The following is a 27,538-nucleotide window of genomic DNA, read 5'->3' on the forward strand; positions in this document are numbered from 1 at the left end:
TTCAGCTGAACCAGAAAATATATATATGTCAAAACGCCATGCATCCAAACATTGTATGTGTATTTCTTGCTCAAGATAATATGACTAAGACTCCAGGAAAAATGTACAGGATGATAAAAGCAGGTGGGGGGAAGCACAGGAATCGAAGGAAAAAGATGAAATTAATGCAAGAAACAAGTTATCAGCAACCATGTTAAAAGTTGCACACACAAAAGTAAAAAGAAAACACAAAACAGGTACATAGAACGAAGCACCTTTTTAAATTTTTTACTTCTTACTATCAAGCAAGAGTGAAAGAATATTTCTTTATGTGCACCACTGGTCTCAAATGTTTGACAAACGGCCACAATGTGCACACAACCATTCCTGGTGTCACGAAATATCACACGGAGGCACCCTGAGGTTAATTTGAGGGACAACAGAGTCCAAAACAACTTTTATTAAACCAATGAGAAACAGGGTTTTAGCACTCCACAAGTGACTTAAATACAGGTTCGGATATCAGTTGAGGAAATAATTTGAAGGGGCAGCAAGTAATACAACAGGCGGTCCACAGTGTGCATGCACGTGGCTGCACCAAAACAATGCCGGAGCCGGCCCTGGGTCCCGGAGGAGCACACACTTGCCAAACACGGTGCAGGATTATTTTTTTAAAAGAGATACGCGCACTCGTAGTGAGTACGGGAAGTGTACACTCGCGATTCCGCGAGGGTAAATTTATAATACACTCGCAATTGTGCGAGGAAATAATTTACTTACACGTGCTAGTGTGCACGGAATCCTACACGTGCTTATGTGGAAACACGGGAGGAAAATACACTTGCGATTGTGCGAGGAAATAATTTAAAGTACACGTGCAAATGTGCACGGAAAATATATGTGCAAATGTGCACGAAAAGTATGAATATACTCACAATCCCGCGAGACGTTTTACTTACACACGTGGCAGCGAGGCAAGCGGAGTCTCAGTCCCGGGGAGCGGGGGGGGCCCGTGGCTCCCGGCGGCAGTGGCCAAGCTCCTGCTCCGAGGGACCCGCACAATGGGCGGAGTCGCCGACGAGAATCCCGTTTTTAATCTGATCAGACCTGACTGGAGGCACTCTAGAAGCTTCTCTGCACCCCCCAGACTGACTGTGAGTGCCCCTGAAGCCTTCCAAACATCCCCCACACTGCCTGTGGGTGCCCAGCGGCTCGGCACTCCCTTCTCTTAATGGGCCTGGCTAGTGTGCTCTGGGCCACACAAAAGAAGCTCTTAGCCTCAAGAAGCAGAGAAAGAGGGAGATGTGCCTACTCCTTCCAAACTGGGGGAGAGAGGGGGTTGCATTCTGCCACACCTGGACAAGTATGAAATTCAGAAGAAATATGAAAGCAAGGGCCAGAAATATATATACATCGGATGTGGAAAGAGAAGTATAAGTTTGAAGTGACAGTAAAGCCCTGGGAAGGATGTCAAAGAATGATGGCTAATGATTAAGGGAAGAAAATGCTTTATTCCTAACATTTAAAATGACTGATGTGGAGCAGGGTTAATTGTTGGGTTTTGGATTGTTGTTTTGGGGGTGAAGTAGGGAGTTTTGGTTTGTAGGCTTTTGTTTTGGTTTTTTCCTTGTTTGTGGGGTTTTTTGGCTTTTTTTTTGGTTGTTGTTTTTCGATTTTTTTTTAATTATTTGGTTTTTGTTAACAAAAGCCATTAAAAAGTGCTTTGAATCATATGCTTTGCTATTGAGCAGCTTTTCTCTGTTTCTGCCTCCCTTTCTCAAGTGCCCTGTTATAATTCCGAATATTTAGTATACTTGCATAGTACAGGGTAGCTGACTCCCATCTGAGTTCCTTTCCTTACTTGTATGAATGCCAAGCCTGCAACCCATCAAGCACACTTGCTTAGTACAGTACGTACTGAACAATTTGAGAAAGAGCATTAAGATCAATGTTTTCACAACAATTCAAGACTCTTTTTTTTGTTCCGATTCCCTATACCAAATATGACACACAATCTTCCTCACTTGTGTTTCAAGCATGTAAGAAAAAACTTCCCATCTGTGAAACAACAGCCATTTCTGATGCTGCACACACTCCTTCAGTAAGTACTCTCATTATGAACTTAGTTCTCTACAAGAACTAAAGCTTCGAAGTAAATCAAAAGATACTTGAGGTGATGATCACCTGGTTACAATGTAAAAGATCTCTAATTTGGAAACTGTACAGTTAAAACAACTTACTAAATGTTTTAGCACCACCTCCTGGCCATACTGCTACACACATTTTTAAAGTTCATTTACAGTATGTTAAACTGTTTTCTCTGCTCTCTACTGTGAAGAAATATATCATAATATCAACAAATGTAATTTACAGAAAACTGTATCAATTCACAGGATCTCTCAGAACTAAGAAGAATTAAAACTAAACACTTAAAATTCAAGAATTCCAAGTCTTACAGTGAATCATGTTTAAAAAACACAAGTTAGATAGCATTCTAAACAAAGTATACTTTTAGAGCATTATTCCAATTACAAGAAAATTATTTTGAAAATTACTGCCCCACAAGAATTTGAAAGAGGATTAGAATTAAAGGATGTAAAATCACAGAAAATGCAATAAAGGCAACAGACATACCTTGAAATACTTTCTTCTGATACGTGTCATATTCATTAACATGACTCCAGAATTTATTCCGGTGACTCCATAATAAGGATGTCTAGCAAAGCGATTATACCACCCAATACGAGGCTCTTCATGTTCCGGTGCCATTGCAGCAATTTGTGTGGAGTTGAACTTTCCCAAAAAAGACCAAATATCATCAACAGGTCTCAAAAACAGGACGTCAGTATCAACATACAGTAGTGAATCCACATTTTTGAGGATTAACTGTGAGGGGGAAAAAAGTTTAAAACCAAACTTAAGTTTTATCGAGCTTCTTTTCACAAAAAAGAATTTGCTGGCATCACACAATGAAGTTTAATACATTTTTGTCACATGCAAATAAATTCACTTTAGAATGACAGTTTGCAGTCAATAAATTTTTCATTGTTCCCTCTTCTCTCATTCTGGATAATTTATGTAGAGTGGAACAGAGGTTTTATATAGAACAGTAATGCAAAGGCACTCAGTCTGTATTTTGTACCCTACTCTTCAGGAGTAGGTTGCAGGCCAGATAAAACATCACTGTAACAGGAGTTCCCATCTTCCTCCTGTTCCCTTGCTTTCCTACGCATCTAATCAAACAAGGGAGAGGGTTTGGGAGCCCTAGAAGAGACAGTATGTGGGTGACGGAATCATAGAATCATTTAGGTTGGAAAAGACCTTTAAGATCATTGAGTCCAACCGTAAACTAGCACTGCCAAGTCCACCACTAAACCATGTCCCTAAGCACCACATCTACACATTCTTTTGAAAACCGCCAGGTATGGTGACTGCTACTGCTATAATTCACCTAGTCTGAAGTATAATTTCTGAAGTGCCTTAGATCAGCAAAGAAAAGGCAGCACAGAGCACTGGCAATGATAGCCCATTTCTCGTTTCATTTTCTCTAACTCTTCTCAGACCTGCACATGCAGGAAACTTTCTAAGTAAATGAGCAAATGAGGTGTGATAAATCCTACTTACCTCTGAGAGGATGACAGGACCTACACCACTAATTGAGGATACTGTGTCACAATGGAGCAAATGGGAAAAGGACTTTTATTCACTAGTGTATTAGTGCCCCAGAAGGTTAAAGTCTGGGTCTTTTTTAGGATGTCATAAAAGTAACTTTTAGGAGTAATAGTTTTCATTTAAAACTAAGCAGAAATTAGATTAGCGGGGATAGCTTGTTGTTTTGTAAACAGACCTCTGTATTGTCCTATTACAGAATAACTTACTGGCAAGAATAGCCTTTGTGAAGCACAAGGTTTAAACAGCTTCTTCCATTCTGCTGCGCTCTCAGTTGGAAATGTTATTGGATATAATGTGTAATTAACTTTTTCTTCATTGGTGAAGCCATCAAGCTATATGAAAAGAAGAGATCACATGAATTACTTCAGTTCAATTCTGTTACAAAAAATAAATTAATCCCTCATTCAAATTGATAAATGAACACAACTGCAACTCCCCTGTTCCATAACAGAAATGCTTTCCGAACTACAATCTGTCAAATATTCCAAATACTTGAACAAAAACTGGCACCTGCAGACTACTATAAAGAAAACACATCATATCAGAACATGTCCAAAAGAACAAGTAAAATACATTAGTATTTACAAAAAGTAGATATATCAGATAAAAGCTCTTCCGCTCTTAACTAGTTTCGGCAGGAGAAATATCACTGAAGTCTTTCTCAATTAAAAATAACTTTACCCAATTTTGCCACAGTTACTGTTTGCATGACATTAGTGTATTCTATTAATATGTCTAACATACTAATATCACAGTTAGTATGATATTTTAAGCAAAAAAAATAGTAAAACCCTTCACAGCTATATACTAGTCAGCTTCTGATACTGCCACTTCAGTCACGATGTTATATTCATTAACTGGAATTGGCTAAAACCAGACATAACCATATCTACCATTTGCAAAGACTGAAATTTCACTTTATTAGAAAATGTAAAGCTGATTTATTTACTGTAAGCACAGAGGCAAAAAAGGATACCTCCCTATTTTATCTTGTAAAGACTTTAAATAAGCTCACACAAAATAAAAGGTTTGTATTCAGAACATCAGGTTTGTATTTAACAGATTCAAAGTGACAAATCAGAAAATACTTACTATGTTTTTGAAACTCTCATGCAACTGGTCCTCAGCAAAAATATGAAACTGGAGAGGTTTGATGCTGAAAATAATGGCTGATCTCAACATAGTAACAGTCTCCTCCAGCCTTTCACCACAGGCAACCACTGCTAGATGCATTTTCTCAGAAGGATGTGTTTTCATATAATTGTATCTAATACAAAAAAACATTTTTTCATTTGACATTATTCCTAGCAAAGGCTTCAAGAAAACTTCTACTGTTTATAGCAGCATGTAATTTAACAAAATGTCCTTTATCTTATTTAAACCACCAAAGGATAACTCAAATAGAACATATAAAGCTAGAGCATTACACCTGATACGTAGACTTACATTTAACTTGAAATATTCTCATATTAACTCCCACCATCCCAGCCCATGAGGGAGAAACAAGGTATGGAAGAGCTATACAGAAACTAAACAAACCAATCTTTATTTTCTTAGTAATTTTGCTGTCTATAACTAGCAAGGAAGCCCATCAAAATAGCTATGTTAAAAGAAAGATCACATGAAGTTACACCAAAATATGAAAGGCTGACAGCACATAAAGTCTCTGCAGGAGTTCATTTTCTCCTTTCTCTAGACTCGATACAGAGATAGGTAAACATGACAAATACAGCAAAATTAAACTCAACAAAAGTGAGATAACCCCTACTTTTAAGAATGTTCTGTTAAGAACATTTTTGAGTGATCTAGGCGTTTTGTCCATTTTCTGCTCCAGTAAGTCCCTTTGTCAAACCCACGCTTCAGGGCTTCTCCTAAGCACTGGAAAAAATGCAAAAAGCTTTCTCGCCCCCTGTCATCCTGCAGGAGTACAACTTGGGTTGGAAGGGGAGGGAACTAATGGCTGAAATAACCTTGCGGGAGGTCCTGGTGCTCCCAGCGGTTCTGGAAAATCTCTCTGGTACACTGACCACACGCACTGCCCATGTCCTTGGGGCTAAAGCACTGCAAGGAGGTCTCCCTGAAGACATACACCCAACAGTTACAGAGATAAGTACCTCGTATGCACTAAAGCTGGTACATTTAAAAGTTATTTCATTCTTTTAATACAATAGGCTAAAATCATCATCAGGTAAATACCGTTAGCCTGGTGGCAAACACAGTGGGCATACTAAACCTAAAACCACGTTCTCCCGGATTTCATATATTTAATTAGGCAGAAAAGCTTTCAAAGGTTTCAAACGTATCAGCTCAAAGGCAGTCTTCAAAACAATGGTCTGTGCTTGAGCTGTTTGCACAGACTATGGGGCGGAGGGAGAGGGGGTGACAGAACTAACAGCATCTGAAGGTTTAAAATACAAGTTTAATTCCAAGATATGCAGACGAAAATTTTCTGAAGTTAGAAAAGTCTTTCCCAAACTAGCAACAGGAGAGAAATGCTTGGCAAATGTACCAGCCTCTCTTCAAACTCGCCAAAGAGAGAGACACTTCAAAACAGAAATTAACAAATGTGATTCTTTGCACATAATCTCTATCTAATTTATGTAACTAAAACACATTTAGATGTATACAAGTTTTCCTTTAAATTGACAAAAATACTATGCCCTTTTTTTCTTTAAGGCATGGAAGAGCAACACACATTATTTTAAGTTCCATGAGGCAAAATATAAGCAAAGATATCACTGTAAAACTGTTGAAGTTTAATGCCACAAATAATGGCTGCATTTAAAAAACATTCTGAGTTTCAGAAGAGTTTAATGCCCTGGAATTAAAAACTCCAGCATCCCAGGGATTTAAGATTAATAAAATTTTAATTACAACATGCAGTCAGTCTTAAGGTTTGGGACATTACTAAAAATCACATGGAAGAAAGACCTCATAGGTAGGATTCAGACGTAAAATAAGACACCTAAACGAAGATGCTGACATGAGATTGTGTACAAAGTCTCACTAAAGCAAATGGAAATCTAGTGAGCAGGATATGGAGCACAGAAAGCAATTAATCTTATTTCAAAGTAAATACCTAGGGCTTGATTCAATTTTTTAACTTAGGTATAGTGCCATTTAATAAATTCTAGAATATCCCACCTGACCTTCCAGTGCCAGTGCAAAAGGACTGTGTCTCTCAAAAATCATGTTGTGTCTACCAGTCCTAAGGAGAGGTCTAGGATACCCAAGTGCTTCTCAATACCAGCCTTTTACTTCTCAGCAACTTAACGGCTAGTCACCTGGATCATCCTCTATGCTTTTTCCATTTTAATGGCCGCTTAAGACCTACTTGACATAGACACCTATACGCAGATGTCTATATTCAGCGGATTTAATCCACAGACCGAAAACTTAAAGTCTCACAGCAAAACCTGAAAAATTAGTTCCGGTTAACACACACACATTAAAAAAAAAAAAAAAAAAAAAAAAAAAAAAAAAAGTCTAAATTTAACAAAGGCAACCCCATTCAGACCTTTATACATAAAGCTAATTTAAACATTAAACCATGTAGTAAGTAGCTAATGTCAAAAGCACAAAGCAAGCTGTGATGAGGGTAGCTGAAGCCCACAAATAAGTACACTGCTGCAGTATGAACCAGCTGCAAGCAGCAGATTAGCCTCATCACTAATCCACTGAAAAGAGAATTACAATAATTAAGCCCTGAAGTCATGAGAGCCTAGAGTGACATTGCAAGGTCATGTGATAAATAAGGGCACAACCTGCTCAAACTGCATAGCTGAAAACCAAGCTCCTGAACCACATGTAACACACGGCTTTCCATGAATAAAGTATGATGAAAATTATGCCAAAGCTACTCTAAAATGCATTGAAAGCCTGTATTTTATTATTTCTAAATCTACTGATATCTGTGAATAAAGTAACATTTCAAGCCACACAACAAAAACCAGACTGATGATATTATAATACAGTTCCAGTCACTTTGCTCATGCAATCTGTGTTCTATGAGTTTCTGATTTCATTAGTTCAATTTTTTAAACCTGTACTTAAAAATAATTTTTGAAAAGGCAAAAAAAAAATTAGAAAAAGCTAGTAACAACTGAATTTCAGCTTGCACAATATGGAGAACAGCTGGAGTCAGATCTGTAAATCCACAACACAAAGCTTTATCCCCAAAGCAGATGGAGCAAGAAACCATTGGAAAGAACAGGCCACCATTCCCTCTGGGGACTACCCACTAAGAAGGGGATGAGACATATTAGGTCTCAGAGACATATTATGGCATGAGAAGTTATGAGACTCCAGAATTGTGGTTCTTACTCGAGACTCCATGAAGAGACATCCTTAAGTGATTATAAGCTGCCACTGACTTCCCTGCATACAGACTACCAGCAATCACAGCCTCCTTTTTAATAATCAGGCCTCAGTGCTGCTCCATACACATCTCTGTTCACTCCCAGAGAGAAATCATTGCCCCATCTTCATTGGGGGGCACTGACTGCTGACCTCTTGTGCTAATCCTCCAGTGCCAGCACGGTTCATCACTTTTTCCTCCTCCTCCAACTAGAAGCAGCATAGAGTTTCTGTTGTACAGTAGAACTTAACAGCTTGAGCTCTGCAGTCTCACCTTCAATATTAACATGCTCCATGAACAGAGCCAGTTATCTACGCCATGACTCATCTCAGTCCCTTCTTCAATATTGTATCATGTAGATACAGTCTTGGGTGCTTCCCCTAATTCCTTTCAAAATTATCTGCCCTCAACTGCTCCCTTCTCTACTTTGCTGAAATTTCCATCCTCTGTAACCCTTCTCCCTGACTTTCCCCCATCACTCTCCACTGCAGTTAGTCATGCCAATACCTCACCACAAGACAGGGACAGAAAAACCTTGTTCATTTAAACAACCCTGAGTCTAGTATGACCTAATGACACAACTTTTTCAGCAATACAGACTTTTTTAGCAGCTCAATAGCTGAGATAAGCATGAGCAAAATCAAAAGTATTTTACAAGAACCATAATTTGTCCGAACCTGAGCAAGTTTGGTATCAGAGTATCACACTGTGGTACCAGAGCAATACCCTTACTGAACCTCAAATCCAGGTTCTCAAAATGTTAAGACATTTTCAAAAGTGAGGAGATAGTTTAAAAAAAAAAGTTCAGACACAACATGAAAAATACAAAAATACAAATGCAGATTTTTGTATGTAAATTTCTAACTAATGGTAGCTTGATGTTTTGATTTGGGGCAACCAAGTGGAGAAGCTGGAAAAGGAAAAACAGAGTGAAATATACTGTATTTTAGTAAGGCTTTTGGATAGACTAATAAGGAAAACTTGAGAGCCCCAATTTCTAAAGAAAAAAAAATGTCCAGTAATGTGGCAGTCCTAGCTCCTATAGGGGGGAAAAAACCCTCTGGTAATTAAATTGGAAGAGTGAAGAATGCACTTGTAGTCCACTAGAAGATACTGAGCAGGAAGCTGTAACAGGATTTGAGTGCTGAGAGACAAATAAGAGAACTTCATTTGTCTGTGGATACTAATTACACATGAGAGCACCTGGGACACGGCAACCCTGGCTGTACATACAGACTGGGGAATGAGATGCTGGAAAGCAGCTCTTCTGGAGAGGAACCTGGGGGTTCTGGTCAATGACAAGTTGAACATGAGCCAACAGTGTGCCCTGGCAGCCAAGAGGGCAACCGTGTCCTGGGTGCATCCAGCACAGCATGGCCAGCTGGGCAGGGAGGTGACTGTCCCGCTCTGCTCTGCACTGGTGCGGCCTCACCTGGAGCACTGTGTGCAGTTCTGGGTGCCACAGGATAAAAAGAATATAAAGCTACTGGAGAGTGTCCAGAGGAGGGCTAAGAAGTTGGTGAAGGGTTTGGGGAGGAAGCTGTATGAGGAACAGCGAAAGTCACTTGGTTTGTTCAGCCTGGAGAAGAGGAGACTAAGAGGAGACCTCATTGGTGTCTACAACTTCCTCACAAGGGGAGCAGGAAGGGCAGGTGCCAATCTCTTCTCTTTAGTGACCAATGACAGAACCCGAGGGAATGGCAGTAAGATGTGCCAGGGGAGGTTTAGGTTGGACATTAGGAAAAGGTTCTTCACCCAGAGGGTGGTGGAGCCCTGGACCAGACTCCCCAGGGAGGTGTCATGGCCCCAAGCCTGACAGTGTTCCAGAAGAGACTGGACAAGGCCCTCAGAGACATGGTGTGAACTGTGGGGTTGTCACATGCAGGGACAGGAGTTGGACTCGATGATCCTCGTGAGTCCCTTCCAACTCAGGACGTTCTATGATTCTATGAGTGGTAGGGACAGTAAAAATAAATGAAAAAACAACACTTGAGCGAGAGCACCACACATAATCCATGAGTTTAGAAAACACATTACAAACAATCCACTTCAACACTGTGAGAGCAAAAACATACTTTAAAACATGATGCTTGTCATCAGCATAAGGCCAAGTACAAACCTTTCCTTGAAGTATTTATGTGTTGAAGTGTAGACCTCCATTCCATACTGATTAATTCTGCTGTGGGTTAATAACCTTTGATGAAAGAACATAGCTCAATATGCTCAGTGAATCTGCTACAACAAGATTTTCCAGAGCCTGTCTGTCAAGATACTGCTTTGTTTTTAAAGATGTATACCATGACACACTGTATATTAAATTAGCATTTCTAGGTCAACTAAAAATATGAATAATTTGCTAGTAAGCTACAGAGGTATGTTTTGATGGGTTGTACACTTCTAGAACCTTCACTGTATTCCAGCTGAACTTCTTGGAAAAAACCAAAATGTTAACCTTGCTAAAATATTCACCAGCTCCATGAAGATCTTAGCTCTGCCATCTAGACTTGGTACTGCAGTTATGAGTCTCCTGTATACATTTAAGGTAGGGTTCTCCTACTCTTATTCTTACTTAACAAATTAAGAGCATCAGTGAGAAGGTACAAAACCCTCAGGAACACCCTGACACATATAAGGAATCCTGTCTATAAGTCCACCTAATCTGTGATCATTAAGCCTGTCCCAATCCTAGTTTGCTTTACTGAGGCCAGAGTAAAACGGTTTCTCCAGCCACCTTCCAAGCTCCAAACCTTCCAGAGCAGCAGCCATGTTACAGCATCTAGCGTGACCTGGTACCGTTCAAAGAGCTGCCATTGTGACCAAGGGCAATTTTATTTTTCTTTTTTTTTTTTTAAAGCACATTGAAGTATAGTGGTACTTATTAACGAAAGCCACAAAGGAACAACAGTCTGTGTTACAAACTTTGTGGGCTAGATTTCCTGTTTCCCATCCACTGGATGGGAAAGAATATGCCTAGGGATCATCAGGAAGCCCCTTACCCACCTTCCCTGGCAATTAAGCTGTCTTCTCCTGTTCCATTAACATGGCTGTGGAAGCCAAGGAAGGAAAGATCAGCATCTGAAAGCAGAGTGGTATGAATAACTGAAGCAATAAATTCGCCTCAGTTGTCCTTTCAAATCTCATTCTGGCCCAACGAGGCGTTACCATTTTTAATACAATTGCCTGAGTTTTGAATAATGTAAAAATATCTGTCATTTTCCAAGAACGTTGCCATCATCTTAACTTACACCACTAGTTTTTATATACAATCACCACCATATTACATAATGGTAATACAAGAATGTAAGAATTATTTTGTAGGTTACAAAGACTTTGTAACTGACAGAGACATTATCCTTATTATGCATTATTAGAATCAGCAACTACTTAGGGCTCAACTATTTCAAATGATGTTGAATTAACAACAGCATGAGTCATACTGAAGTCTACATATACACCTCTCTTGTAAAAAATTTCCAGATTGCTCTATAGGTCTCCAACTCTACTATTACACTAACTTGAGTCTTACGAATCCACAAACCGTTACTTGTCACTCCACACTTTATACACTTACAGCTACTTGGAGGAAATGACATAGCAAGCTGCATTTCAAAAATGTCTATGCCATGTTCTTTCTCTCATGGATAAACAAATCTCTGTGGTTCTGATATCCAGGAGGGGGGAGAAAAAAAAAAAAAAAGCAAAACCAAAAAAACTCCCACCCAAACCCAACTAGAATTTCAAGTTAAAATCAGAAATAAGTCTTTGAAAAAATTTAGCTTTAAGAATCCAAACACTGAAGGACTACTTCCCAATGTTTGGAAAAGTTCAGTGGTAAAGGGAAAGGAGACATTCTAACATTTAGATAAATTTTATTTATCTATTAATACTATTGGAAAGGAAATTCTGGCTATATGATCTGCTCCTCTGTGCAAACTCATTTGGCTAGTTTATTGAAACAGAAAGAACACCAGAATCTCCATTCACAAACTGATTTATGACTTGGATAAATAGTAGTGTTCTCTTTTAATCGATTAAACCATACCAAATAGAAGATTCAGGGTAGGTGTTAGTGCAGCTGAATGACCAGACTTTGCCATTTCTATTAAAAGCAAAGCTCATTGGAATTCTCACTGTTTTGTTGGCACATCTACAGGCAGTGGAGTTAGCTATCCTAAGATTTCAATTACATATGTGACTCTTAGGCTTTTCTCATATCCCTCTCCCAGTCTCTTCAGAGACCAGCTTTGTTCTGCACCTCACTACAACAACTGCACTTAACAAGAACATGAACTTTTAGTCAACCCAGGATCAAATTATTTGAAATAAGACACTATGGTAGAAGTCTCACTCCTTTCTATTTCAAAAGATACCAAATTTAAAACCACAATGCTGCCTTTTTACAGAAATATCTTTCAAGAGGATTCATCTTCATGAAGAATCTCAAATTGGCCCTATAAATACTATCTCAGAAAACAAGAATTTTAGACTTTATTTGCTGTGGTTAAGAAACCTGCATGGAATTAATTTCATTTCACTTCCTCCAAAAGTCTGACTGCAAACTTGAGAACAACTACTAAGTATTAGTTTGGAAGCGTAAGATGGTATCAGAGGTCTAAACGCTTCAACTTCTCAACTAGTAAAATGCATGTATTTTGAGAGTCAAACAAAACTATGACTCCCATCCAAAGCTGTAACTGAACTGCAACCATCTTCTGTGTTATTCCAGCACATCCAAGGAAATAAGGCTCAGGCAGCAGGTTCAGATGCTGAGCCATTGTGATTGCTTGCTGCCATCCACTTTCTCCTCCTCTCTGCCACCTTCCCTGCTTCTTCTCTCACACAAACTCAGTGCACCTATCTGAAACCAACTGAACAAGAAATAAATGAAGTTTGGGAGAGGCAAGAAGGCCACCTCTGAAGTTAGGGCAGCTCACTGAGGAATTCAACAAGCACCAGAGTTAGCACAACATCTGGGGATTATTTTAAGAGTAATATATTGATAAAATAAAACAATCTAAAATGATTAATCTGAACAACACACCTCCTTCACACATTCAAGCAGCTTTTTCTTCCAGTGTCAAACTGTATAAACATGAGATCTTGCAGACACTAGTGGTTCACCATGACAACTGTTTCACCATGAAACCAACCGCACTTGCCCAGTAATGCCATTACTCAACACACACTTCAGACTTGTCTTGACAGCCACGCACAACATTCTTAATGGAATCATACAAATTATACTTTAAGGTACATGCAAAGGAACTGCACGTGGTTTCTCTGCTTTTGGTTCCAAGTTCCTACTTGCTTTAATCCTGGCAGAAGATCCAGAAAGGAAGTTTTCTGCTATTTTAGTGCATCACATTGTGTTGTGAGGAGTTCATGGACAACATTACGGGCAATAGGGTCAAAAGACAGTGAGACACTCTCCTCTTTCAGCACTACGTAACTGTTAGACTGGCTCAGATGTCCCTGGATGAATAAGCTTACAACTATGTGCTGTCCCTCCACCAAGCACAGGCTAAGCCCCCATGTTGTCTACCATAGCGTTACTGACATTTGGTTTACCCCCATGTGCTGAACTTCATAAAGCTAAACTCCCAAAAGGAAAAAAAAAAAATAAAAGTGCATTGAGTCCATCCAGAGAGCTAAATCTGCCAAAGGGAATATCAGATGAATATCTGTGCCAAGAGGATGACACACTGGCTACAAAGGGCAGGGAGAAAGACGCAGCAGTCCCAAATTACAGGTACAGTTCACCAGACTAAAAATCAATCTAAGCCACCTCTTCAAGTAACTTCTTGACAACTGACAAGCTTAAAAAGCCCTGACAGCCCACAAGCAGAGAGGAAAAGAGTACAGATTTAGTCTTTCCCACAATCATAATAATGTATTTTTCAAATACATTAAGTCTTGTGAAGCTAAACTTTTTTTTTCTTCCCTAGAAATATTCAAGCTTCAGACTAACAGGAAGAGATAACCATATCAAAGGATGATCAGTAAAATTTTCAACATAAGAAAAATTAATTTACAACTTAAATTATATACTGAAGAGAACTATGCAGGTTAGAGAACATTATCTGTCAAGTAGCTCAAGGCTACTTCCATTTCTTTTAAAGCAACTTCTGTAATCTGACAGCCTAAAGCATCTGAACAAACACATCAAAACATTTAAAGTTACTGTTAAAGATGCAACTTTTGAGGATACAACCTATGTTTTAACACACTGTATCTTCAAACACATTCTAAAATGGTTGTTTCAGTGCTTTTGGATGAAGTATCCTCCTCAAATTCTACAAAACATGTAACTTGATAAAAAAAAAAAATCCAAACTTAACTATTAAGCGTATCTGCGAGTTTTTATTACAAGTTACATCATGTGTATTACTGTGCAGCAAGTTTTAGTTATCAAGAATAATTAATTCATCAGTAACTCTTCAGACTATATTCAGATAGACTTCTACCAGTGTTAGCAAATCTCTATTTAATGAAGCACCATAACTGAAAAAACTACTCTTTGCAATAACATTTGAGTCTACAATTTTTAAAATGTAATAGAACAGTAGTAAAAAGCCCAGCTAAAGGCAACCATATTATAAGCAGGTGAAACGCATATGAAGCAATCAAAATATTTTGCTTTGCCACCTCCCCAAATAGCAATTCTTATCAGCTACACCTGTCTGCAATCAAATAATAAAGCACTATTTAATAATAGATCCTACCTAAAAGCAGCTTCCCAAAAGCAGTTCTTTCCACAAACATCAGAGGGCAGCATCCAATAGGAATTCCAGAAAGACACAGATACATTCTTACACCTAACAGGACAAGACAAAAATAACCTATATAAATGTTACTGATTTTATGGCAAAGTTAAATGGATTATTCTCTAGCTCAAACATAACTTGTATAGTTAATTACCTGGCAGAAGACTGGCCGCGTAATGGAACTTGGTTAATAGAAAAGAGGGGGTGTTAGGTGCTAACCAGGAGGAATCTTTATAGAGAAGATTGGTCCACATCCTCTAGCCTTTCCTCTCCATGTATTTTCAGAGGGAGAAAAACAGAGGGCTGGAATTCTGTGTACTTGACTTAGTGTAAATCCTTTGCTAATAGAGTGAATGGCAACACTTAACTGCTGAAAAAACTACATCTTTGCAATACTTTTGTCTACTCCAAGCAGAGAAGCAAGTAGAACATTTCATTTTCAAAGTTACATTTTCCATTTAAACACAGTCCCTGTTCATCTATGACTCTATTTGGTACAAACCTGCAAAGCCAATTTTTAACAAAAATCAGGGCTTTTCAGCACCAACAAATTCCACTGTTTCTCAACAAAAGTTTAATACAACACAGAAATAATCACTGTATCTGACAAGTTTTCCTTCTCCACACTTATGAGAAGACTAATAATTTATTGACTATTGCTACACTAACAAGTAAAAAACCCAGGTTTTACTAGTCCACCACTACATTTTATGCAACAGTAATATAGGAAAACATTTTAAAGAGCAATTGAAGTGTAATTTCAAAGGTTCTGGTGAGGAAATAAACACCAAGATTTAAAATCTTTAATGAGCAAGCAGATTATTGCAAAGGAAGGTGCATACTCTTAAAGGATTTCCTATGCTCCCTCTTTCTGCCCCAAGACACATGATAAATGCCAATAGCATTTATCCTCCTTTGAAAGTTGGTATCTGCAAACAAAAGATGTGCAAGAAGAAAACCCACACAAAAGCTTGATGACAAAAAGGTAGTTAAGGACCACAGCTCAGAACTCTAATGGAAGTTGGCTTTGCAAGTTTGATATGAATCAGCATCATCTTGGTTGGGTTATTTGGTATCTGTAAAGGCCAATGTTTTGCAAATACCAGATTTAATAAACATAGCATAAAAAAATGGCAAGCTGCATAACTTGTTCTTTTTTCAAGACTTGAGAAAAATGATCTGATAATCATGCTGTTCCACAAAGCCTCATTAAGTGTTGAGAGGATGGAGCAGTTCTTTGGTAGAGATCGCAGGAAATCTTCGTATCCTGTAGATACATGTGTTTGCAAGAATTAGTCAAGTAAATCTATCTCATGACTTAAAAATGGTCTCCACAAATAAAATTCCAGGATACTGTAGATTGTGACTGGGATATCTGCACTCCTCTGGGGAAAATAAATGGTATGAAACCACAAGTTCTCTCTGCCAGATTCTTTCTTACATTAATCTTTGTGTCTTTTGAAGTTTCTTAAAAATTTCAAGGCACATTAAGACTTTGTGCTTATCTGAAGAACAATCCTTATGATCTGCACTATGTACCTTTTTTAAGTAACTGTCTCTCATTACTTTTAGGATAAATTAATATACTATCTTTCAAAAACAGTTTTCTGGTCTGAAAGATTGTTATCTTATTATTATTACAGGGGGTTCCTCTTCCAGCTGTCAAGCTGTGTTTTTCCTAGCTGCCTTGAGCTACTCTCCTATCCAGACTACCAAGGCAAGAGGCAAGCTCAAATTAATGCCCCAGTCATTCCTCTGACACATTAGACCTTTCCAACATCCCATTCAGCACAATGACATGGTTGTCAGCCACAGATTTTATTAATTTGAAACAAAAATGTTACTAGGATACATATGAATGTAATTTACCTAATGCAAGACTAGGACTATTCCCCTGCCAACAGAAGTCTCAGCTGACCATATGCTACCATATTCCATGAAGCTTTTGCATAAAAAATATTAAGACTGGAATAATCAGACAGCATTTTCTTCTTGTTATTCACAGTTATTCAAAAAGCCACTCATTAAGATTTTTTTTTTTTTTTTTTAGCTGAAATAAAACTTGAGAAAAGCTTAGACTACAAATAAGTGACATAAGTGCTTTACAAAGCTAGGGAGATACACTGTATCTGTTTCATCAAACAGGTACAGTCACTGTTACTTGAGAGAGGTTACTAGGCAGACAGGAATAGTCACCTTCAGCATCAAGGAGGGATATTTTGCTCACATCTATTATAGCTTAAGCGATTAAAGGCCAGTCTCCACAAATAGAAAGCAGAAACTAACGTAAGGTGAAGGAAAGCCACCAATCTAACCCAGGCATATGGAGCACCCTAGTCCAGCCCTAACACAGGACAGCAGTCAGCCCATAGGCCAAGCAAAAGATCCACCAGATAAGACAACAGGAAAGGCTCTCCAGACCACCCTACCAACTGCCTACAGGGGTGTGGGTCTCCTTGTGGACTGGGGAGGAATGAGAACGCAAAAACAAAAACTGAGAGAACATAAAAAGGGTTCAGTCACATGCAAAATAGGTTGCTAGTCAGTATGATTGGCCCTCTTGTGTGACTCATCACCAACCTCCTTATTTAACTCAATTTCTACTTTCCTGGGTGAAAGGGAGCTCCATTCCATGTGCAGATGCATGCACAGAGGTCCAAGTACCAGCAAATGAAAAGGTGGCCACAGGTCATAGGGGACCATGTGCCTGCAGTGCCAGAAACTGGAGAGACATGTGCACATAGCATGTGGGTGTGCCTGTTGGTGCACGTAACTACTAGCAAGTATCAAGCCAGACTAGCCCACAAGTAGAGCAAGAGGCTTGGGAAACAGGTATCAGACAGGCCACAAGGCTGGGCCAGGCTCTGCAGAGATCAGAGGGTCTGAGCTACTGCAAGAACGTCTCACTTCACCTAGCCACAAGAGACCAGCCTCTGAGGGATGGCTACTGGAAGGACCAGAAGGTCCAAGCCAGCCACCAGACAGGCCCCGGGGTTTGAGGGTTAGCTAATGTTAAGGCCACAGGTCTGGATCAGCTATCCAAAAGACCCATTTGCATGAGGCAATCCTTGTGGCCAGCTGCCACAAGGCTAAGGCCAGTAACTGGAAGGATCCATACTGTGTGCACCTGTGTATATGTCTAAGAGGGTTCCAAGTATCAGCAACTGAACTGGGGCTGCAAGCCTCATGGGTTTGCAAAACCAGGTCAGGCAATCAGGAGCCAGTCATAGATAGACTGTCTAAAGTCAGTTACTGGAGGGATCCACACTATGTACTTCAATATATTTTTCACTAAAAGTCTTTCACCCTTATCAGCCAGAGAGGGAAAAGGATCGGTCTGCTTGTGTTGTCTGTGGCTGTGCAAGCACTGTTTTCTCCACACTGATCTCTGTGGCCAGCCACGTTATGTGTGCACTGCAGGCATATGTGCTCACTGGGAATAAATGGTCAGCTTTGCTACTAGTTGGATGCGGGACACGGAGCTACAGCAGCCTCGCCTCCATCACACTACTGGGTTGGACAACTCCTAACACCAACCACTGTCAAAAATATAAAAACAAAGCAAGATAAAGTTTTTAAAAAATCACTGGTATCATAAATAAGCATTCTCAAAGATCTGTTTGCCAGTTCAAGGTGTCTCCCCCTTAGGCAGTCAGTCATTTCATAATTATCTTTATAAGGTAATTTAGCTTCAACACCACTAGATAGTAAAAATCTCAGCCTTGCAGACATGGCAAAGGTGTCTATATTATGACCTGAATTATTTTCAGAATTTAAGGACAATTTTAAATTTGTGTGCAAAATACATGGCAATGCACAAGTTGCACTGACAAAGACTGAGGCCCTGTGCTCACCCAAGTCAATTTTGAAGCATAACAAATCCCCCAACAACCAGTGGTTAAGAAAAAAAAACAAACAAAAAAATCTCTTGTTAAGCATACTGCTGGGTTTACTGTTAATGGAGATCAAAGCTTTCAAGTATACTTTTCAGTCCACGTGGCATCTTTTATACTACTGTACCTTCACAGCAAATATAATATTATGTCAGGGTTGCAGTTAACTAGCTTGAGTCATGACTACTGCCTTCTTGTAGGTATTGCATTAACTCCTAAAGTCTAATCAATTGCAAGAATCAACTAATGGAGCCAGACTGGTGTCTCCTACAGCATAACCATTACACACAGCAAAACAGGAATGATGCATTTTTTTAGTTCATTCCTTTTCAGAATCACAGCAATAAAAATTTAGGAAGATAAGAGATGCTAAATTTGACTCTCAAGTGCACTGGGAATTTCTGATTCTTCTGAATAGCTTTTCCTTAACATCTCCAGCAATACCGCAAATTTGTTTTGATATATTTTGTCAGAAAAGCAATGGCTTTATTAGATAGGAGAGAGGAGATGTAATGTTAAATGTCTGATACAGGACAAACTTTTTAACTGGAACAAACTTGATAATGTTTTGTTAATTTACACAATTTATATGTAAGTAGGTTGCTAGTCAGTATGATTGGCCCTCTTGTGTGACTCATCACCAACCTCCTTATTTAACTCAATTTCTACTTTCCTGGGTGAAAGGGGGCTCCATTCCATGTGCAGATGCATGCACAGAGGTCCAAGTGTGCCTGTTGGTGCACGTTAACTACTAGCAAGTATCAAGCCAGACTAGCCCACAAGTAGAGCAAGAGGCTTGGAAAACAGGTATCAGACAGGCCACAAGGCTGGGCCAGGCTCTGCAGAGATCAGAGGGTCTGAGCTACTGCAAGAACGTCTCACTTCACCTAGCCACAAGAGACCAGAAATCAGCTGATTTTTTTAAACAAAGTTTTATCTTCAAATTGTTCAGTGCTTCATCCTCTCAAAAGTTTCACTCACATTTTGAAATGTCCAAACAGTTTCTAGACCAATTTCTTCTTTCAGAGGAGTAGCTATGAAGCATACTGGTGAAACTGCTGGTTAAGCTCTGACACAGACAAACACAGCTGTGTACAGTGCAAGGGAAGAATGAACTACCTACTCCAGTCACCATCCCCTGCTGTCTAAGCTTGTGGGTTTACTTCCTATACTCCTCCATGCACTATAATCCACTTAACTCTCTGCTTGCCAGGATGGTCAGAGACCAAGAGACAGATACAGTCAGATATCAGTGTCACACAAAACAGTAAGTGTGGCTGGCTGCATGAAAACACTAAACTACAGCACAATGGGAAAATGTTTTACATTATTTAATAGGGTCAAATGTACTGACCTCACTGAATTCACAGAACTGAAAACAAACTGACTCCTGCTCTACTTCACAAACTTGCCACTAGGATAGCACTCTTTTTGGAGCTGAATAAAAAGATTAACATTATCTGCTTAATTGAAGTAGCAATATTCATGAAAATTACTGAAGATTCACTTTGCATAAGACAGAAAGACTGATTTGAAAGGATACTCCACAGACAGATTATAGTACTATTAAATGACATTCTGGTAGCAAATATGCATTTGCTTACACTGTTTTGTTTGTTTAGTTTTTCACAGCCTTCTTCCTCATCCATAAATCATACTAGCAAAAGAAAAAAGGCTGACTACATATACTGGCTTTTGACTGATTTTGTATCTTCCGGAACTAGACACTTCAGTATTTTCTTTTATTCAAGATCAGATCTATCGTTTATTTAGGTGTTCCATATGACAGTACTGACTTTTCTCACTGAAATGAATAATCAAGACAATTTACCTTCAGCGTTACTCTTTCTTCACAGCTAAAACTCAACCTTTGGATTTAGCTAATCAATGTTGAAGTGTTTTTCAGCTATTTATACCAAGTTTCAAGACACATTTAGTTTCTACTCATCTTGTTACTCAGGCTACAGTAGCCTTTGAAACAAACAACTCCTTACCAAAGTGATTACCCAACAAGCTCCCCTGAATTACTATGTTTATTGGAGGATCCTGTCTCAACCTGTAATTCTAGTTTCAATACGGTACTTCCCTTTTAATTAAAGATTTTCTAATTAATAGCATCATCACTATTGCAAAATTCTTCCAGGTGTGGTATTCTGAAGCTTTATTCAAAGCTTGCAGTTTACACGCTTCTGAAAACTACCAGAAATCTCAACTTCTCCCCCTCCATCACTGAGGCTCTTTCTGCCCTTAAGTCATGTTCTAAACGACTCAGCATTTCAAAAAGATGGACGCAATTTCAAAACATCCATCCGATTTCAAAGGGTCCATCTTTTTTAAACACCCTGTAGATTATTCAGGCAAAGAAAACACTTCTTGGCCAAAGAGAAAAGCAGATCACTGCTGAGTGAGTAGATGCCTTCAGAGGGACATTTGCTTTGTCAAACTGTATGTTAAAGCTATCAGTAAAAACAGCTGAAGGAACCCATTACTGAGAGTCACTATCAATGCATATGAAATGTTAAACATCAAGAAGGATTAGAAGGTTATCTGAACACAATGTACTGTATAAGGTAATGAACCCTTTAGGATATTACATGATCACAAGATAGCCAGAAGCGCGCAGCAAACAGCCCTGTGGCCGTCATGCTCGGTCTCCACTACAGAAACAGTAGTATAAAAAGTATAAAGCATAAAAACTGAAAAACACCAATACATTTACTGAGATGTGTGTATCAATTACGCCAGAGAATGTAACATGCTTTCACACCTGAGAATAATCGAAACATACATCTAAAGGAACATTCAGTGGGGCACTGCTTAACTGCCACAGGACAGATTTTTTTTCTTTAAACGAAAGCCTTTTAGGGACTAAGGGACTGACTCACACCTGAGTTTTGCACATGCTGCTTGTACAAACAGCATATAAAACATCAATAATTTACAACAGGATGATGTTCATCCTGAGCCTTCAGTTTGACAGCAGTTTATAAGTAAATAATTCCCACGCAGGTGTCAACAGACACTGATTTTGCAAGCAGATATGTCCCATAAAACTGTATGCACAAGGAATTATTTACAGCACTGAAGACCTTTGGAAAAATAACTTTCTCAATTTGTAAAGCTTTTCCACATTGCAACACAGGCCAGATTTATATATCATTTCACCTCATCACAGCAAGAAGCTTCTTGCACCTTGGGGTTTTCCCCCACCAGTATCTTTGACTTAAAAACTACACGTTAGTACAAATACTAAACAAAGTACAGCTTTTAAAATAAACTTGTTTCTTCTTTTGCTAACCAGGAGCATGATGTACTTGGAAGTAATTTCAGTGTTTACTACTACAAAGTATTTAGATTATCATCCACAAAAGTTTTCTTCACGTAAATTGCATATTTTCTTTACTAAAACAAATATTATACATACAATCTTTTCCTCACATTTCTATTTAAAACTGATTCATTAAACCAATTAAATCTTACATAAAGATGTTAAAGTTCACTCTTTTATTCCAGTTATCACATTATTTAGAATTAGTAGATTTAAGCTCACAATTAGCTTTCAATCATTAGCTACAAGTGAAGAACAAGCATCCGCACATTTTTTCAAGTCATAATCTGTATTAATCGGAACTAAAGCAAAAGCATGGGAAAAAAAACATTCTCTGAATTAGAGCCCAGTCAAAAGCTGGGTTTCACATCTCCGCTGACTCCACCCCTAGCAACTTAGAATGCTGTTTCATTATATTCATAAAACAATTGAGTCAGAGCTTCTGTCATCCTGCCATCCTCCATAACTCCTTTGCACCAGCACCAACACACTTGTAATTACAGGATGAGTCAATTCAGAGCGCTGAGCTGGTCAAACACTAGGCAGTTTTCTGGCAGGTCAGCACATCAGATCAACTCACTTGTGTTAACCAGAGGATCAAAAGCAGTGTTGGGAGTGGGGGGTGCCAGAGTGTGTGCAGTATTGGCAAGGGACAGTCACCAAAGCATCAAACTTACATTAAACTTCTGCGGAATCTAAGCAGAGTTAAAGGCAGGCTGGCCCAGAAAGGCCTGGTCCTAATTCCTCCACCAGCTTCAGTAACATGTTTCTTGTCACTCCTCCTGGCATTAGTATTCTGGTAGCCACAGGTGAAAAAAGATCATGAAACTATAATCTAAAGGAAGACCAGTATTTTTTCATTCTCTAATTTCACTCACCACTTGATCACATAAAAATTTCTGCTGACAGGAGGCAGGCACCAGAAACATGAAACTATGCAGAGTGTGAGCTGCTCAGATTTATGACACTTCAACGGTGGAACTGGACTCACTGCTCACTGTGCAAAGACTAGCTTTATTAAAGTATCCCGTAATAAGTACTTTTGCTTCGATAAAGTTATATTTGACAATCATTAAGTTATCAAGTTTCAGAACTGAGTAACGCCCTTAAAATACATTAGCTTTGGTAAAAGAAAACGCACCCTCCTCGCTTCATCTACCCTGTTGCAACAAGGCAGCAGCAGCGCGGTTTTACCGCGGGCAGCGCAGCCTCTCCCGCGGCGGGGACGCGCCCGGGGGCTGGCCTGCAAGCCCACTTCTAAAAGTTTCCTTTGTTGGCTTGTTTTTAAGGCTTTTTCAACCTCTCTTTCCCGGTGAGCGGCCCGCGGGGTGCCGGGGCTGCTCGGGAGGGAGCACACAGCGACACCACCACCCCCGCTCGCTCCCGAAGCGCTCGCCCGGCCCCGCGCCACGGCGGTCGCCTCGCCCCCGCCCCGCCGCCCAAGCGGAGCGGCGCCACAGCGCTGCGGGCCGGCACCGAGCAGCCAGGGCGCCCGCGGGGGGCGAGGGGGAGCGTCCAGCCCCACTCCGCCCGCGGGACGGCGGCCAGCGCGCCTCCCGGCCCTCCCCGCAGGAATGCAGGCGCAACCACCGCCCGCCCGCGCCCCCGCCTCCCCCGCCCGGCCCCGGCCCCCGCGCCCCGTACCTGCCGGCCTCCGCCTCGCCTCGGCCCGCGCTCCCCGCCGCCGCCCGGGCGCCAGGCGCGGCGGGGTCTCGGGCCTGCCGCTCCCGGCCGCCGCCCGGCTCCTGCTCCAGGGAGAGGGCCAGCTGGCTGAAGCCGTAGAGCAGCGAGCAGACGCCGCAGCCCAGGCACAGCAGCGCCACCCGCACGAACCGCCGCATCCTCCCGCGCCGGCCCCGGCAGCGGCGCCAGGCGGCGGCCGGGGCCCAACCGGCAGCGGGAGCCCGAACGGACGCGGCGGCGGCGGCCCGAGCCCCGGCATGCGAGGGGCGGGGCCGAGCGGGGGCTGGATCCGGTGAGCCTGAGGAGCCCGGAGGGAGCCGGGGGGCGGGGCCGGGCCTCGGGGGGCGGGGCCGGGCCTCGGGGGGCGGGGCCGGGCCTCGGGGGGCGGGGCCGGGCCTCGGGGGGCGGGGCCGGGCCTCGGGGGGCGGGGCCGGGCCTCGGGGGGCGGGGCAGTATCGCAGCGGCGGCTACAAATCCCCGTTTAATTGCCCCAAACGAGGAACAGGCTGAATGTCCCTCCTTACCGCGACAAATAGCCCGGGGGCTCCGCTGCCCTCAGGGGAAGGCCCGGGAGGAGCTGCCTGTCCGCACCAGGCCCCTGTGGTCAGCCCGCTGTCGCTGCCCGCTCTGGTCTCCAGAAAATGTGTCCGCGGGAAAAAGTTGGAAGAACAAATGTCCGACACAGATGCAGTGACTGGTCTGGTCGAAGCAGAAGTCCCCGGGCTCAGTGCACAGGCTCCTGTATTCAACATGGGCAAATATGAGGCTCAAGTTGCCTGAAAATTACACTTTTTTTTCCTACTACCCGAGGCTCCTGTTGTTGTAACTTCAGCTTTCCCATGTAGAAGCTCCACACCTGCATCCTACAGGGACATTCCCCATGTTCGTTCAGCAGCTGGGGTTACACAGGTGTCCTGTCTCCTTGTGGAGACACAATCCAAGTGTGCAAATCGTTTTGGACTCCAGCCCCTTCCCTCCTCTGGCTTCATCATGCAGGAGAAGAATAAATAATAGGTGTGCGTCCTGCCAGCCAGGGGCATGTTGGTTGGGTTCCAGCTGAATCCAGCACAGTATCACAGACCCACTCTCTGGCCCAGTCTGCTGAGCAAAGGCCCAACAGCTGAACCCACTGTGGCCAAGATATGGGTTTGAAAGTTGCCAGCCAATGCTTCTCCCTCAGCTCCTGACATTGGTTTAAAAACAAAATGAAAAAAAAGACAAATTTGAAACAATTCTGCTTGCTTTTTTGCCCTTATGGTGCATTGAGCTCACGTTTTCTCTACAAAATTGGCTTTTTTTCTCTATGGTCTTTTCTGTTTTTCTTTCTCTATGGACGTTTTCAAAATAAGTGATGACATCCCACTTAATCACATGAATTCAGGACCCCGCTTTTTAAGAAAAATGCCAATATGATTTACAATACAGCTTAAAAAAATAGTTATATTGTAGATTCTGGGGCCTGAGGGTGTATGTGATATGTGAATGCCCACAAAACCCGCGCTGTAGCTCACTGCTGCTCTTGGCTGTGTTTGAAAGAGGGCAGAAAGCAGAATGCCAGCTGGCAACTCTAGTAGCTGGAAGAGAAGTAATGACAAAATTGTCCTGCCAAAATTGTTCATCACCTCTTCCTCAAAACGAAAGTGAGAAAAAGTGGCCTTCAGAGATGGTGGATAAGCAGCTATGTTTGCAGCGCAGATGCCAGGATAATTTCTAAGAGATAAAAGCAGGGACATTGGGACCAAGGGAAAAAGAAGTAGAATCCAAGAGAAGTAGGGAACTAGAGGTGATGAAGAGTAATGATGAGAATTCAGGGCCAGTGATAGCGGGTTGATGATGGAAGAGTCATAGATGAATTTGCTTAATGAAGGAAGGGAAATTTATGTCAGTGAGACCCACGTGCTGGCATGCGTCACAGAAACAACCAGCTCTGAAAGTGCCGCTCAGAGTCTTTGCTGGGCTCCCCTGTTCTCCGTTCCTCCGCGCTTTCTGCCGCAAGGGATGAACCCACCGTTCTGCCGGCTTCCCTGAATTTGCGTTTGTGCTCAAAACCCGGCTCATTGCTCTCATTGCCTATCTGCCTGCTGACCTGTGTAATGAATTCACTCACTGTCCCATATCACAACCCCTTACAAGTCCATATCATACCCTATCAAGTCCATTTGGCACGGAATAAGTAACATAGCTATATGAGACTCAGAGCGGAGAGGTACTGACAGTGAGCATAAAACCAAAGAAGAGTTAGTCACTACTGAGGTGTAACACTTGCCTTTTGTATTGAAGAGTGTTCCAGTCAGGGAAAATGAAGTCTGAAGGGTGTTATAGAGGGACCAAGAATGAATGTGGCAGCTAGGCAGCAATAATGCTTTAATGCTTCAGAACAAGAAAGTATATTCATAGATGAGAAAATAAGAAATCAGGAGTGCTAAAGAGAGATAGGGAGACCAAAAAAAAATTAAAATTATCAATCGTACCATTTCCTAAATAGGAATTTACAGGATTCTCTTCATTCAGTGCTGTCCAATAATGCCTGAATAATTAATGAGAATGTGCCTGCAGTGCTCTAAAAGTATAACTGAGGCAAGGTTAGAGAGAAAGTATCTTTTGTTAAAGTATCCAATGCAACTGGGGAGAAAAATCTAGATAATCTTACACACCTTTTTCACACTGCAAAGTGTGAAAGTTTTGCACTGAAGACAATTAAATTAAACACTATTCCCTGAAAATAAAACCGTTTCAGAACAAATATGAGGCCTTGGTACTTATTTTTAAAATGTTCCTTAAGATTCGATGATTGTTTGCTGCTACCCTTATGTACAGTCATGCTGAATAAAGCTATAGCTAAATGGAAAGTTAAATGTATTTACGAGGTGTTAATGTCTACACCTTATTATTTGCAGTCTCTCAGAGAAAGCAAAACATGTTTTATGAGTTAATCTGATAAAAGATAAAATGCTACTCACTAGAAACTTGGCCTTGTGAATAACAAAGATAAGCAAAAGTGACCAAAATATCATACTTAGGTTGCATCCCTGAGTAAAAACACTATTGGATGGTATCCAATTAGATAATTCAGCTTTTAAAATACTTTAAAGAGAAATAATTTTGTATCTTTATTACTCACTGTAAATGGTTAATGAACAATATATAACATTTTATGATATAGCATTTGCTAGTCCTTAATAAACTTAAAATATGAAGAGGTACAATTAGATGCAAGGTTATCTCCATTTATTACCAATATTAAATCTTGAAATCATTTTCTTGCATGGAATTCAGTTACTTAGCCATGGTAACTTTTGTATCTTTAGGATTCAATTCTGCCTACTATGTTCAGAAAATAGCTGAAATCCAGAAAACCCTACTCAGTGAACTACAGATGTTAGACAAGTAATTAGGGCAATTGTTTTTTTTTAAAGAATCAGCACCTTATACTTCTGCAAGTGTGTTCAAGGGTCATAAAAGCATTTACTGTATGTCAGAAATGAAACCAAAATTCTAACAACTCATTAGATCAAGAGATAAATTAGATCAACTTAAAAAAATAAATTATTCATAGTTATGGAAGCGGATTATCTAATGCAACAGAGAGAACAAAGAGAGAAATTGATTTCCACTCCAGCTTTCTGCTAATTAAAAAACCCAGACCTGACCACATGCATTTGTATCATTCATTTGGGTTTTGTTCTTTCAGGAAGTCAAACCATCAGTTAAGTTGGTGAAGCAATAAGATTTTGTGTTGACAGATTTGAGTCAATGCTGCCTCGTGTGCAGACCAGTTAAGGGTTTTTCAAAGGCAAAGACACTTTCTTTGATGTTGAGGTGCCCTTTCGTACAACCTGCAGTGTCAACACTTTGCTGTGAT

General features: G+C 40.7%; 1 protein-coding gene across 2 annotated transcripts in view; it reads right to left on the reverse strand.

Annotated features, from left to right (window-relative positions):
* Positions 1-23,945, reverse strand: part of GXYLT1 (glucoside xylosyltransferase 1) — a 32,833-nt gene extending 8,888 nt beyond the window's left edge. The window contains exons 1-5 of one of the 2 annotated variants that reach the window (XM_082043256.1): positions 23,638-23,945; positions 14,731-14,823; positions 4,744-4,918; positions 3,858-3,983; positions 2,614-2,865 (exon numbers count right to left, since the gene is read on the reverse strand). In XM_082043256.1, coding sequence (XP_081899382.1) covers positions 2,614-2,865; positions 3,858-3,983; positions 4,744-4,918; positions 14,731-14,823; positions 23,638-23,834 — 843 coding nt within the window. In that variant the 5' untranslated portion in view covers positions 23,835-23,945. The remainder of the gene's footprint in view (positions 1-2,613; positions 2,866-3,857; positions 3,984-4,743; positions 4,919-14,730; positions 14,824-23,637) is intronic. The other variant, XM_082043257.1, reaches the window with a different exon arrangement.
* Positions 23,946-27,538: the final 3,593 nt, after the last annotated feature.

Source organism: Streptopelia decaocto (genome assembly GCF_964273445.1).
Source record: "Streptopelia decaocto genome assembly, chromosome: 1".
NCBI lineage: Eukaryota > Metazoa > Chordata > Aves > Columbiformes > Columbidae > Streptopelia > Streptopelia decaocto.